This window comes from Lissotriton helveticus, chromosome 7 (genome assembly GCF_964261635.1).
Source record: "Lissotriton helveticus chromosome 7, aLisHel1.1, whole genome shotgun sequence".
Taxonomy (NCBI): Eukaryota; Metazoa; Chordata; class Amphibia; order Caudata; family Salamandridae; genus Lissotriton; species Lissotriton helveticus.
This window is the reverse complement of record NC_136068.1, coordinates 1,160,418,901-1,160,432,733: the sequence shown is the minus strand read 5'-3', so window position 1 is coordinate 1,160,432,733 and position 13,833 is coordinate 1,160,418,901. Positions and strand designations below refer to the sequence as shown.

General features: G+C 43.8%; 1 protein-coding gene and 1 long non-coding RNA gene across 2 annotated transcripts in view; one reads left to right on the top strand and one right to left on the bottom strand.

Moving 5' to 3' along the window:
* Positions 1-13,833, top strand: part of LOC144770067 (uncharacterized) — a 304,509-nt gene that overhangs the window by 254,300 nt on the left and 36,376 nt on the right. The gene's annotated exons all lie outside the window — the stretch shown is intronic.
* The window catches only part of LOC144767283 (monocarboxylate transporter 7-like), a 37,927-nt gene that overhangs the window by 1,482 nt on the left and 22,612 nt on the right, over positions 1-13,833 (bottom strand). Inside the window, exon 5 of the mRNA XM_078650790.1 lies at positions 1,424-2,254. Within this exon, the coding sequence (XP_078506916.1) occupies positions 1,424-2,254 (831 nt within the window). The remainder of the gene's footprint in view (positions 1-1,423; positions 2,255-13,833) is intronic.

The window sequence follows — 13,833 nt, the reverse complement described above, 5'->3', positions numbered from 1 at the left end:
TTCTTGCCAATCAATAGATAAAAGTTAATTCTATATATTACTTGTGTGAAACCAGTTTTTACTAACAAAGTTGGATTGAGGCATATAAATATTACCATCCCCATGAATTGTCGACCAGAATTCACTTTAAGGCTTTGTTCCCATGCACTACAGATTTTTACACCACTGTCTATTAAATGATATATAATATGTAACCTGATGGTCAGTGCGTATAATTAAAGTTACAGATTCCGTCTCTGAGAGATACTGGGCAACCTGCAACTTTGGCTCCTCATATGGCGTAATGTAACCAATTATTGTGTCAACTCGTTTTGTAACACCTTCAGTTAAGTTAGATAGAAAGCCTCAAATCTTTATGGGTTATGCTGAGAGAAACTGTTTTCCATTCAGTTTGATTGAGATGCAACAAATGAACAGGGAAATATGGTCTTGCCACATTTCGTATGTAATCCAGGTGTACTCTACAATATGTGCTTATTTTGAAATTGTGACATTACATTGAGAAGATTAAGATTATCCTCCAGATCAACATTTTTCTACTAATCTTGTACAAGAGAAAGATATTAGCACTATGTCATTTTAAGACATTCTACAAATAGCTTTGCTCTCTAAAAGATCAGTAGAATGTTCCAGATACGCGGCATAGTCTTAAACTTCTGAATATACTGTTACCAGTATACTTTAAGCCTTATATTGTAAGCACTAGATGTGGTCAATAATTTGTACTATTTTCTTACAAGCAAATACTGGATTCTATAAATCTACCAGCATTCAAGAATTTGGAGCACAAAATACTTGCAAATGCTTAATTTGATATGAAATTCACATGTTTTGGAATCCAAACAGGCTTTGAAAAAACATGTGAAATAATGAAATAGGGACAAGCGACCGTGGAGTGTCTGTATTTTAAATCATAACTGCATTTAGAACTGGGTTTCGTGAATTTGGATGAGACTTGAAAAACGAGCTAGAGATTGACAAATTGATATGGCTGCTCTCTTAGTTAAATTTGAGACTTCTAAGGTTCATCAATACATCAATAAATCGTTTCAGTGTATTCGCAGGAGCTCAATATAAATCCTGCGAATACACTGAAACGATTTACATTTGGGATGTTAAGGTTACAGAGCTTCAGGTGTTAACTAAAATGGGATGCACCACTGTCTACATTCAAGTCCACTGTAAGGGAACTTAAATGTTGAGTCAGTACCTTCCCTGGTGAATTTTTGGACCACTGGAGACTGTTTCCCACATTGTCCCTTTGCACGAAGCTAAAACCACCTGCAAGCATACTCCAATTAGATAGATGGAGTTCCACAATTTTAGTTAAACTAAAAGTAACACCCCCAAATACAAATTAAATAGTTGTCGCGGATTAAAACTAAAAGGTTTTAGGTTTAGAAAAATGTAAAAGTAAACTTGCCTCCAAGTGGTGGGCCAGCCAACCCAGCTATGCTCTGAATGAAAACATACACTCCAACTGCGGAAGACATCTTCTCGATACCCACAACGTCATCATCTGCTAGCATTGGAATGTGGGTTCCTGCAACTGTCCCTAACATACATCCAAAAAATGCGCTACACACCATCAGTCCCCAAAACTCTGTAGCAAAGGGAAAGGAAATGAGAGCCAAGCATAACAAAACGACGAAAATGAGCTCAATATAAATCCTGCGAATGGGCTTCTTATTGAGAATCCAGCCAGCGCCAATTCTTCCGAAAACTTCAGCGATGGCCATTGCAGACAACATGTAGGCAGAGTGGTCTTTATCAATGTCAAGACTGATACCCAGTGGAATTATGTACAGAGAAGGGGCAAAAAATGCAAGTGTAGCAAAAAGGCCAAACAGAGCATAACAAATAAAACCACAGTTTTTCAAAATGGAAAAGTCTAAGAGTGTGACTTTTGGTTTCGCAACGGTCCCACGTGCTTCTTCCATCATTTGGGAATTTTCCCGAGGGGCTACATATTTTGTCTCTGGTTTCAAGTTTTCATTTACTTTCTGAGGTGAGGTAGCTATTTCGACTCCAGAGTCTATGGAGTTAATTGAAGTAAGTGTTTTCTCATTTTCAAGTATGTATTCTGTTTCCACACACTCTTTTTTTGGATTTTTTGGAGTATCTTCAACTTGTAGTTTTTTTTGGATTTTCATTGGTCGTAGTAGAGATCCACAAACAACAATATTGAATTGAAGTACACCAACAAGCAGGAGGCTATGTCTCCAACCGAGGTGATCCTTTAGGGCAGTGATAGCTAGGGTAGAAAAAGAAAATCATGGCTGAACAACGTTGTTTCTTAACCTACAGTCAATTATTGCAACCGTATGTTAAAAATGCATCAAGCTTTTGACAACCTCTGTTACAATATGCTTTGGTTTAACTATTGAAATAATTTCCTTGTCTACTGCATTGGTAATTTATTCAGTGATACTAAACAACGTATTTTAAGTTACAAGTTGTCTTTGAAAGAACGAAATAAATATGTCCCAGTTCTCTTGCACATTCTTAGGTAAGGAAGGAGGAATACTTATCAAAATATTGAGTTATGGGACACTACCTTTGACAATCCTTGTGTATTCCATGTTGGCATTATTAGTAGTTTGTAGTTACTATTAAAGTAGAAGTTTACACGAAGAGGTTGGGCTAACTTGGGTTACTGAAAGAGCAGGTGAATTCAGACTCCTAGCTTGTTAGCCTTATGTTGGACTAGAGTGGGTGGGGACAAAACAGATTTTATTCTCTTCATGTCAACCTTTTGCTTCATGTTTTTAACTTCTTGGCATTTTCAGCTGATGACAAGAGAAATGGAATTTTCTGTGCAATATTGATATGAGGTTAGAAAGCTCCTCTAGTAATTTCCTGCTATTATTATTTCCCTATCAATAATGATTGGGACCGGAATATATCCTACTCTCTTTTATTTGTTTCAGTTCTTGGAAAGACTTCCTCTTTTTTTTCTTTACCTTTGACGACGACTGGCATTTACCGATCTCTAAACAGAAAACAATGTATATGAGGCCCTTCTTAACCTCACAAAATGTGCCTCTGTTTTTGGATTTGGAACCTGGTTAGATCTGTGGGTACTCTACATGAACCTAGGTTGCTAGGCCCGTTGATTAACTGAAGTAGGACCGAAGAACATGTAAACAGGTGACCTAATAAGCACAATTTGAATTAGAAAGGCATAGTACGAACATTCTGTCCAACATTGAAAGTATAACGGGTAATGTTTGAAAGATGCCACCAAAAAGTCTCTCCCATATTGTAATTATGTTTTTGTAACAGGATATAGATTTGTGTTGTTAAATTTGTTGATGTGATCACGTTCGCTACTGTGAGTTAAGATAAGACCATGACACAACCCCTACAGTTTGCCATACATGCAACATGCAAACGTCTTCACTCTGGAAATGTTTCAGTCAGGCAACTTCTGTGCTCTGATAATAGTTAATCCAGAGATTGATTCCTTGTCAGCTAAATTCCTCCACACAAGTCAAGACACCCCACAGTAATGATTGCCAATGTCGATATGTTGCCAACAGTATTAAAGATCGATTAGGCCTTTACCAAATTTCTCACAAGTGCATTCTTGTGTATCTGGTGGAAAATGCATAACGAAAGTCTAGTTATCATCCTAAGTGGACACCTCGAGCGTCCTTAACACTTCTGGTTTTTATAATGGCACAGTCTTCGCTTTGACTGTGATGAGGAAGGCACTCTAAGCAGGTCTTGTACAAACTAAATCTGTGGAATCTGGATGCAGTGATGTTACCACAACACTTTTTCTCTTAATAGCCATTTTTTTATTTTTTTATAAAGTTTTATATAGCACGTACCAGATCCCGAGGGATATCAGAGCGCTTTACAGAAGGATGAAAGGGAGAGTAATAATCCAGTAACACTATCAAGTAAGAATGCCAAACAGTTGTAGTCACAACAATCATAGACAAATGATACACAGCGAGAAGAGAGGGAGAATAAAACTCCAGTACGATATCAGATAAGAGTACCAAAAAATTATAGTCGCAATAATCACAAACAAATGATACACAGCGGGTAATGTGACTAACCGGTCAATAACAGGCTGCTGGGGGTACACCTTACGTCCGAGAGGAGTAGAGCAAAAAAAAAAAAACACAGGATGGTAACAAGGGTGTAAGGTCATTCAACACCTGTTGTAGGATCAGTGGTAATGCCAAATTAAGGTAGACGTTTGTTCATTAGGAAACTTTTGGCTTCAAATTTGAAAGTAGTAATTGATGATATTCTACGCAATTCCAGTGGAAGAGAGTTCCCGATCATTGGTGCAGCACCTGAGAAGGCTCGACGACAAGTTCTCTTTTTATTCATAAGTGGTTTCAGAAGGAAGTTGTTAGTGCTTTTTGAGGCTCTCTCGCCATATGATAATTCAAGCTTTTGTGCTAGGTACCTGGGGGTGTTGTCGTGCAGGGCTTTGTGTGCTAGAATGATAATCTTAAACTGGATTCGAGCTTCATAGGGCAGCCATTTAAGAGACTTTAGGACTGGTTAAATGTTCTCATTTCGTTTGGTACGAGTAATTAGTCTGGCTGCAACATTTAGTGCTGACCTTAGTGGAGCCAGGGTGTATTTGGGAAGGCCACAGAGCGTAGCGCTGCCATAATCTAGCCTCGGCAAGACCAGTGCTTGGACCACTTGTTTGTGGAAGGAAGGGCTTGATATTTCTAAATGTCCTCATCAAGAGATTAGCTCCCTTGCATACATTGCTGATATGATTTTTCATATTCAGGTGCTTGTCCAAGGTGATTCCGAGGAATTTGGCAGAGTCTATTATGAGAGGGGTGCAATTGAAAGCAGTGCGGTGAGTCAGCCAAAGGTCAAGCTTGAACGGTTGGTTCGGAGGAGAGATGAGAAGGAATTCAGTTTTGGAGGTGTTAAGCTTTGCATTAACCACAAAGCGATACATGGAACAGGGCTGCTCATCATCAGGAATAAAATCACCAAATACATTCAATAAAGAAACCTCTGCTCTAGATTTATAGGTCACTGCATAAAGTAGTACATTTTAATAACTATTTATCTACAATTGCTTCACTATTGGAGAAAACACACATACATAACATAACATACATGCATGCACATATGTTATGTTAAACTCTCTTGTAAAGCGCATGTATACCGATTGGTTTCTTGGCGTGGATTATAGGATATGCTGGAGCCCTATTGATTTAGCATAAGGTTAGATTTCAGTCATAGGCTTGGGTAAAATAACCATGACTTGAGGAGCCTTCTGAACCTCAAAAGGTCTGTGCATGCTTTGATGTCAGATGGAAGGGAATTTCAGAATCTGGGTGCAAACCTGCAACCACCTTGTCGCTTTAATTTGTAAGAAGATGTGGTCAAGAGGTACATGTAGGATGAGCACATGTTGCGAGTTGGTGTATGCCTTTGAATAAGGCTGTAACTTCTACTAAACTGTACTGGAGCCTTGGTGAAAGGACAAATAACCGATTTCTCTAGCATTGCTTATAATCATTGATATATTCTTGCCCCATTTTCGGAGTTATTTTATTCTAATACCCTCAGCAAGCCCCCACTTTATTGCTGCAGCAAGAGATACCTTTCTTTCTCCGGCATGTGCCACTGGTTTCCCCTTATTGCAGACCCTTATTCATCCAGGCCTAAATGTGACCCAAATTATTCAAGGATTGGTGTAATTACTTTTGTTGAAGTAAAGAAGGCCAAGTAGGCTGTTATTTTCCATATGGATAGTGATTTGGGTATAAAAATGTCCTCGTTCCATTTTGTGTTTAATGACTGATATACAAACAAGGCCCCAGATCCACGGCCACTGCATTGTGAAAAGGTAGGGCCGAATTCGACCAAGAACCCTTCAGTATTTGCCCGGCTTTTGCCACCTCTCATACCATTCGAGATTACCAAACAAAGAGGCAGGCGCTGGAGACAGGAAGGCAGGAAACAGGAGTTTATTCCGACGGAGCAGAACACGTCAAATCAGACAACAGGGTATCTTCTCGAGGTGCTCTAACCGCATCTCTGAGGCCTGGCCTCTTATACACAGGTTTATGGCTTTATTACATACACTGCATCCGTAATGTTTCTTTGAAGGACAGAAAAGACATCCTCGGAATCCCCGGTCCAGACCCGTTCCCACACACATCTACAGTAGAGTTCCCACCCCGATCTCAGCATGTGGTGGTTATCGCGCAGCTGGACATTCCGCTGGGAACGGGGATGTGTGTGATCAGTCGGATCTTCGGGGTGCGAAAGTATTGATTAATCCCCGCTCCTTTGATGTGAGCCGAGGTCCTACTGTAGGGGGCAATAAACTGCATCTGTTGGGCTAGGTGATGGCCTGGGATCAGGCCATACAATCGAGCAGGGAGGAAGAGGTTATCAAAAGGGCCTGTTCTTTGAATGAGATGAAAGAGCGAGGGGGTTCAGCACGGGATGTGGCTCGGAGACAAAATGGCTGCCACTTACGTGCATGATGGGGCCTAAAAGGGACAAGATGGCGTGGCCACTGTTTCACGATTCTCACTTTACTTTCAACAGTGGCTGTGGTGAACATAAATGAACGCCGCTTATATATACCTAATTTTAGTCATTTTCCACAGTCCCCAGTTTTTATCATAAGTTAGTTCATTCCTGTTCATGTCACAGGTGAGGATGTACAAGCTGACATTAGTTTATACAATTCGCTTTGGTAGCCCATATGCCTTACAGGCAGATGGAAATAATTCTGCTATCAATGCAGACAGAATCGTACATAACCATATGTAGTCAATGTGATGGGCGGGAAGACAGTGCATACAAAATTACATTAGCTGCGTCATACGTTAGACCTTGGAGGCGGGGACATTACATTAGACGATGTAGGAGATTCGTTCGAATACAAACATGATGTCATACAAAAATGTTCTGGCAGGATAAGGGCTATTATCACTTGAGGTCTGGACTCCATGGGGGTCAAAACTAGACAGCATGTTCATGTGCATAACTGGTGTTCTACAATCATCAAGATACAGAGTTAACGCCTTCTTAGTTATCCATGTACAGTTGAAAGTGACCGATGTAAGGTTTCGAAAGCTCAATTGGGTGGTAATCAATACAAAGCGGTTGGGAGAGGAATTCAACTTAATACAAGGGACAGTCAAGAGGTGGCAATGTTCAAAAAAAGGGTTCGTCTTTCCAGTGTCTTATTACAGCGAGCCATCACTGGTAGGCTCTCATTGTTTTTCTTCTTTCGTTGGCACTGTTGAGCACCGGCGGTGGAGCTATGCGTCCAGCTCGGATTCAGATTTCGCGTTGCAGGGTGTGGCCACTCTTTGCTCTCGGACCACAGTCCTGTTTGTCCTGTTACCTAGCTAATCTACCATAGGTACTTTAGTCGGGGTACCCGTATTCCGTTCTTCTTTCGGGACAAACCCTATTCTATCTTTTGTGCTGTGTTTCTTCTTTAAGTCAAGTTCAAAAACTCCATATGGAAAAAGGGGTGATGGGGGCGTGCTTTGGGAGGCCGAGGGAAAAGAGGGTGGAGTGGGATCAGGTCTGAAACGGACCAAGGAGGGCAGAAATTTCAAGCAAGTGGGCCCATCAATCGGGCACAATGGGCTGGGACTTTCGGCACGAGCTCATCAACATGCAGGGGCTTCTGGACAGCCCTTCCTTCCTTCACTTTCCACGTTGAGAATGGTGCCTTGTCCCGCAACTCTTTGCTCTGTGGCTCCACCTTGGTCGAGGTCATAGATATTCCCCGATCTGCAGCCAGGCTGTGCGTCACGTCCGGCCCCTCTCCTCCGACGACCGCACGTTATCTTTAATTGAGTAAAAAAAAACAAGTCTTAGAGAACTGGCAGGGGAAGATGTTTACACACTTTAATTTCTCTCCCAACCCCAAGTAGTTGGGGAAACGTTTATTGGTCACGATAGGGTGGATGCTTAGTAACCCTTACATCGGTGTATGCTGTTAACTCATGCATCATGGCTGTGGTGCAGGTCTGCAAGTATCTTTCTATTTTCAAACATCATGTCTGTCTGGTGTTTATTCCTGTCATATTCGCGAGCGTGGCAAGAAGTCTGATATCCAACAATTACATGGTTCATCGAATTCAAACCGGCTCCTCCAGTAGAGACTTGTGTTTTTCTAAAACAAATCCTGTTGAGCTATATTTTTCTTCAAGGTCTGCTAATTCATAAAAAGTGTGAAGTGCTTATTATCATGGGCTTACAGCTACTTTTTCCAGGGAAGGACATACGTTAAGCATTTTTTTTTCTTTCTTTTCTGACAGCAACGGCTAACTTTTATCAGTTTTTGGACGATTTATCTTTAAAAACAAGGTCTTCAGCTACAGTCTTTAAGATTTTCTGGGACGGCTGGTTACAGAACTGGGACCATTCTGGAAAAACGGGGACGTTTCGGATATTCTACTTTTGTGCAATGGGCGGTGGTAATCCAAATGATGAGGGTGGTGTTACTAAAGCACTAAAACAAAAGCCACTGACATATAGTTCCCTTTTAAGGGTCAGATTAGGGGACATTAGTCGTCTTACCTGTCCTTTCTTTCTCAGCCAATTAAGTTCCATCATTTTACAGAAAGGAGAGGTAGTAATATGGCAACATACGATCGTTTTGTTTCTGTCAATTTGTTCAAACACTGTCGTGTCTAAAGCCAATTATACCTGTGCCGGCGAGGTACAGTGTCGTCATTTATTCAAAAGGGAGCAAGGGAGCCCTCAGAGGGAGAGAGCGCCGTGTGCACCAAATAGGCTATTAGTACACGTACAACATAAAGAGAGAGAGAGAGAGAAACGTGTATAATAATAGGTTATTCAGTGCACACACATATAGAGCAGTACGGGTCGGTTTCACGTATAAAACACAAGCTGAGGGAAAACATAAATTCATAGTTTACGTACACACAAATACCAGATAGGGTGCGACAGTACATACATCAAGTATGGAAACCTAAGACAGAACACAGAGCTATTTTGGGCAAAAGGACTTTGTCATGCATGTTGCGTATTCTCAGTATTCCCTTTAATTCATTTTGGGGGTCGAGCTCTTTGTTCTCCTTCCTTCCTAATAGTAGACAATTTTTGTTGGTAACCTCGCTTCAAAAAATACTTACTCCTTTTTAATTGGTCGGACACTAGTCCAGTCGCGCTTATACTCACGGTGGGGTCTTCCAACATCTAGCAAATGATGATCCAAGCTGAGGTAAAGGAGGGGTGTCAGTCGGACATGCGGTGGTACAATTCTGACTTTTCTATGAGGGTGGAAGAAGAAGGGGTAAATCTAAAAAATAACAATATCCCTAATATCTGGGCTGAGGGGGATTTTGGACGAACCCCAACCCGGGGTACTCTTAACTTTTCTTATTTAGTCAGCACATAAATTGACTCACTGGTGCGCATTATTTTGGGTGTACATTTGGGATATCGGTTGGGGTTGGGTTCGTCGTACTGAAATAAGCCTTCAAGTTTCTGGTGTAGGCCACTCTCCCATTCGCTAGCTCCAGAGAGAGTCGTTCCTAAGTAAGGAAAGTGCTATATTTTTATTCGTCTTTCACATGCAGGTACCATGTTTGGGCTTAATTTTCCTATCCCATTAACCGTTCGATCAACGCCTCAATCATACAAAAAGCATTCTTTTATTGACCCAGACGTGCGACACACATACGTATTCATACCGTACAAATCAGGGCCCATGCGCACATTCATACCATACAATTTTTCACACTCCCAGAGATAGCTCCTACATATAATGTACCGTCTCACAGAGCTAGCCTATTTTCCTCGCGTGGAACACGGTGCGGTTTTAGGTCTTCTCCATACTTCAGCTGAAATTCCGATGTAACCTGCAAAAAAGAAAAAGAGGGGGGGGGGGCAGCGTTCAAAGCACATCAGCGCGCATAAACACGAAAATGTTTTTACCTACCACGTACTTGACTTATCTCTCTGGTATGCAGTCCCTTATGTCTCGGCATTGAAGCCCAGAGGAACTGGTAGTGCGGCAAAGATAACCAATGGTAGTCTGTTCATTACATAGATCGCCCGAGGGCAGTAGTACAGACCGCGTGTAGGAGAGGGTCAAAGGGTCTGGGGTATTCAGTATAAGGTGGGGGGGTGACGGATTCATGTTTTCATTTGAGGAAAAGAAAAGGTTTACGGTGGTATAGGGTCGTTCCTGTTCGCAGAGCATGGTATTTAAAAAAACAGCCCTATCAATCTAAATGACTGTTATGATGCTAGTTCCATATATATTTTTCTTTTAAAACCTTGATTGTAAAAAATGTCAGCATTCAAATACGGGCCTCCAACCATACAGGCCGGCCACGGGGCAGACGGGAGACGCATGAGGTAAGGAGAGATTACACTGTAGTATAGGAGTACGTAACGAGCGAGCCATTTAATTGGAAAAAACTAAACGTGACAAACGGTTGCAGGATCAGTGAAGGTTGATTTTATAATTGAAAGTATAACAGGATCAGTTACAATAAAATCGTTCATACGCATACCATGGGCGAGTATCATAAGTATCATTACTTCGAAGCTATAATAATACAATAATCAATAGTAAAAAACCGACATCAATAGGGTTGTCCGCATGCCCAGTCAGTACCCTTCCCCGCCCGTCATGTGCACAAAGACCGCATACATCCCCCATAACATCAAGGCTTGAGCAACTAGAACGTCATAAGGAGTTGCAAGTCCCGCCTATACTGGCGCCATTTTGGTCGGGGCCGGGTGGGTCCAGAGTATAGTCCAAATGCCTCCAATAACTAGCGGCCGGACGAGAATCCCTTTCGGCAGTTCAAAAAATTCCGTTAACGCCAGCAGAAGGGACAGGCGGCATGAACCGCGACTTAAAGGCGAGGAAGGCAAAATCTTCCCTACCGGGTCACGCTGAGGTCCCACCGGAACTGATCGAGTTGGCAGTCTACAGTGTCTCTTAGTAATTCGGACAAAAGCTGGTGTCAGCATGAGAGCATCACCATCTTGTGACAACGTTGTGGCCACTCCGGAGAGCGGGACAGCAGGCGTATCCCTCCACAGATGCGTTGAATCAGTCTTTCCTACGGCACCAGATGTGGATAAGGCGGCGGTCGCCCGGGGCAGCGGCATATCCATGGGGGATAGTCGAGCAACAGTGGCGGTTGCCCCCACCGGAAGGCCGCGGGAGTCGAGGGCCAACGACTCTCGTAGAATCTTTAAAACTGAGAGGACGTCTTCAAGAGTGGGGCTCATGCCCGAGCAGGCAAGCATCCGAGTTCCATGGTAGCCCAGAGCCATCCTAGTGGACCAGGCTCAAATCCGGGGAGCCGGCCGCCATCTTGAGAGTCCCACAGCAGCTGCCCTTCACCATGGCCACCGGAGCGGCCCCTCCCGGTCAGCCAGCCGTGGGGGGGTCCGCGAGTGGAACGCGAATGGCAGTCTTGGTGCAGGAGAGGAACCTCCATCTGGAGGTGGAGGGGGCTGTCCGCGCCGCCTCTCCGCGGGCGCCCCACGCCATCTGCGGGAGCCCCACGCCATCTCCTGGCGCAGGTATAAAAAATGGCTGGACCAGGCAACAAAGGGGGGAGCCATCAGCAAGGCATCCCCCGCACACAACTTGCTGGACATCACCTCTGGATGATCCGGGGACGGGCCTCGGCGCGTTGGGTTGCCTCCGGCCTATTCGCACAACGGTCCTCCACCCCAGGCCGCCACCGACGCCGCCACCGACGCTACCTCGCCGGCTCATGGCTTTTGTAGACTTTCTATAGCCCAAAGCCAACTAAAAAGTAGCCCAACATTGCTACTTTAAGGAAGGAGGGACAGGAACAGCATCAAGTAGACGGCGAATGCATTGGGATTGATGTTGCAGCCGGTTGCCATGTAAATATTTGTATAATAAAACGTTTTAACATTTACTTTGCTGGAGTGTTGTATATATTTATAATATTTGCATAGGGTTTGTCGTTATTTGGGCGGGGTGGGCGGCGGAGCCGAGCTGTCTTGCGGCCATTATGGCGTCGAGCTCGGCTCTTCTCACTAGTTTCATATTTCTCATGAGGGGTTGTTCCTAATGTTTCTATTTTAGCGGGGTCAAAAAGATCCCATCAGTGGCCTACTGATTTTGCTCGATTCCTTTTGTTTTTCCTAACGATTTTTATGTTATAGTTTGCTAGCACGATACAGCGGTTAATCCGTATTTTTATATATATGTCCTTTTTATTAGGGGTGTCCTCCGGTGGAGCCGGATGATCTACCTCTAATAACGGTCCGGGCTGAACCAACTACTGAACAATCGGGAGAAGATAGGCATGACGGGTTACAATGGGGACAAAGGTCTGCACTACCTATCCTTCACTACTTTGCGGAGACTAGGCAGAATATTTCTATTCTACAGTATTTGCAAATAGGGAATACCCAAAGAGAGAACTAATTCCAAACAGTCAATGTTCGGACAAACAATCAATCAAATGAGGGATAAAAATAGGCACAACGGATTACAACAGGGGCAAAGGCCTGCGTTACCTATCCTTCACTATCTGCAAAGACTAAACAGAGTATTGCGACTCTGTACTTATTTGCAAATAGAGAATGATCCAAAGAGAACCAATTCCAAAACAGTAAATGCTTGGATAACAATCAATCAAATGGAGAGGGAAGCAGGCACGACGGATTACAACGGGGGCAAAGGCCTGCGTTACCTACCCTTCACTATCTGCAAAGACTAAACAGAGTATTGTGACTCTGTGCTTGTTTGCAAATAGAGAATCTCTCAGAAACAATCAAATGAGTAATACTAGTATTTTCAAACAATCAAACAATCAATTCGCAATTTGTCGTGTTACACGACCTTACCCGGACCGCATGGACAGTTTCTCATCTTCCGCTTCCAGCACCTGATCGTCCTCTATTCTCCGTAATTGCTGTGGCACTCCTGATGGTTCCCAGTCAGGACCGTAGATCACTCGAGAGAGGTCTGCTCGGAACCAGTGAAGTTCGGATGATCGGCTGCCAGACGAGGGTCTATCGGGCAGGTGCACTTCCCGATCGTTGCAGTCGTTCACTCTGTCGTTGGGACCTCTCCCACTGGATCCACGTGTCGCTGATGGGCCCCACGTTTGGGACGCCAATTGTGAAAAGGTAGGGCCGAATTCGACCAAGAACCCTTCAGTATTTGCCCGGCGTTAGCCGCCTCTCATACCATTCGAGATTACCAAACAAAGAGGCAGGCGCTGGAGACAGGAAGGCAGGAAACAGGAGTTTATTCCGACGGAGCAGAACACGTCAAATCAGACAACAGGGTATCTTCTCGAGATGCTCTAACCGCATCTCTGAGGCCTGGCCTCTTATACACAGGTTTATGGCTTTATTATATACACTGCATCCGTAATGTTTCTTTGAAGGACAGAAAAGACATCCTCGGAATCCCCGGTCCAGGCCCGTTCCCACACACATCTACAGTAGAGTTCCCACCCCGATCTCAGCATGTGGTGGTTATCGCGCAGCTGGACATTCCGCTGGGAACGGGGATGTGTGTGATCAGTCGGATCTTCGGGGTACGAAAGCATTGATCAATCCCCGCTCCTTTGATGTGAGGCGAGGTCCTACTGTAGGGGGCAATAAACTGCATCTGTTGGGCTAGGTGATGGCCTGGGATCAGGCCGGACAATCGGGCAGGGAGGAAGAGGTTATCAAAAGGGCCTGTTCTTTGAATGAGATGAAAGAGCGAGGGGGTTCAGCACGGGATGTGGCTCGGAGACAGGGTCGCGTTAGAGGTGCGTTTATGGCCCAAGCAGGAGAGACCGGGGGCTGTCGGGGCGCGGTGGAATGCTTGCG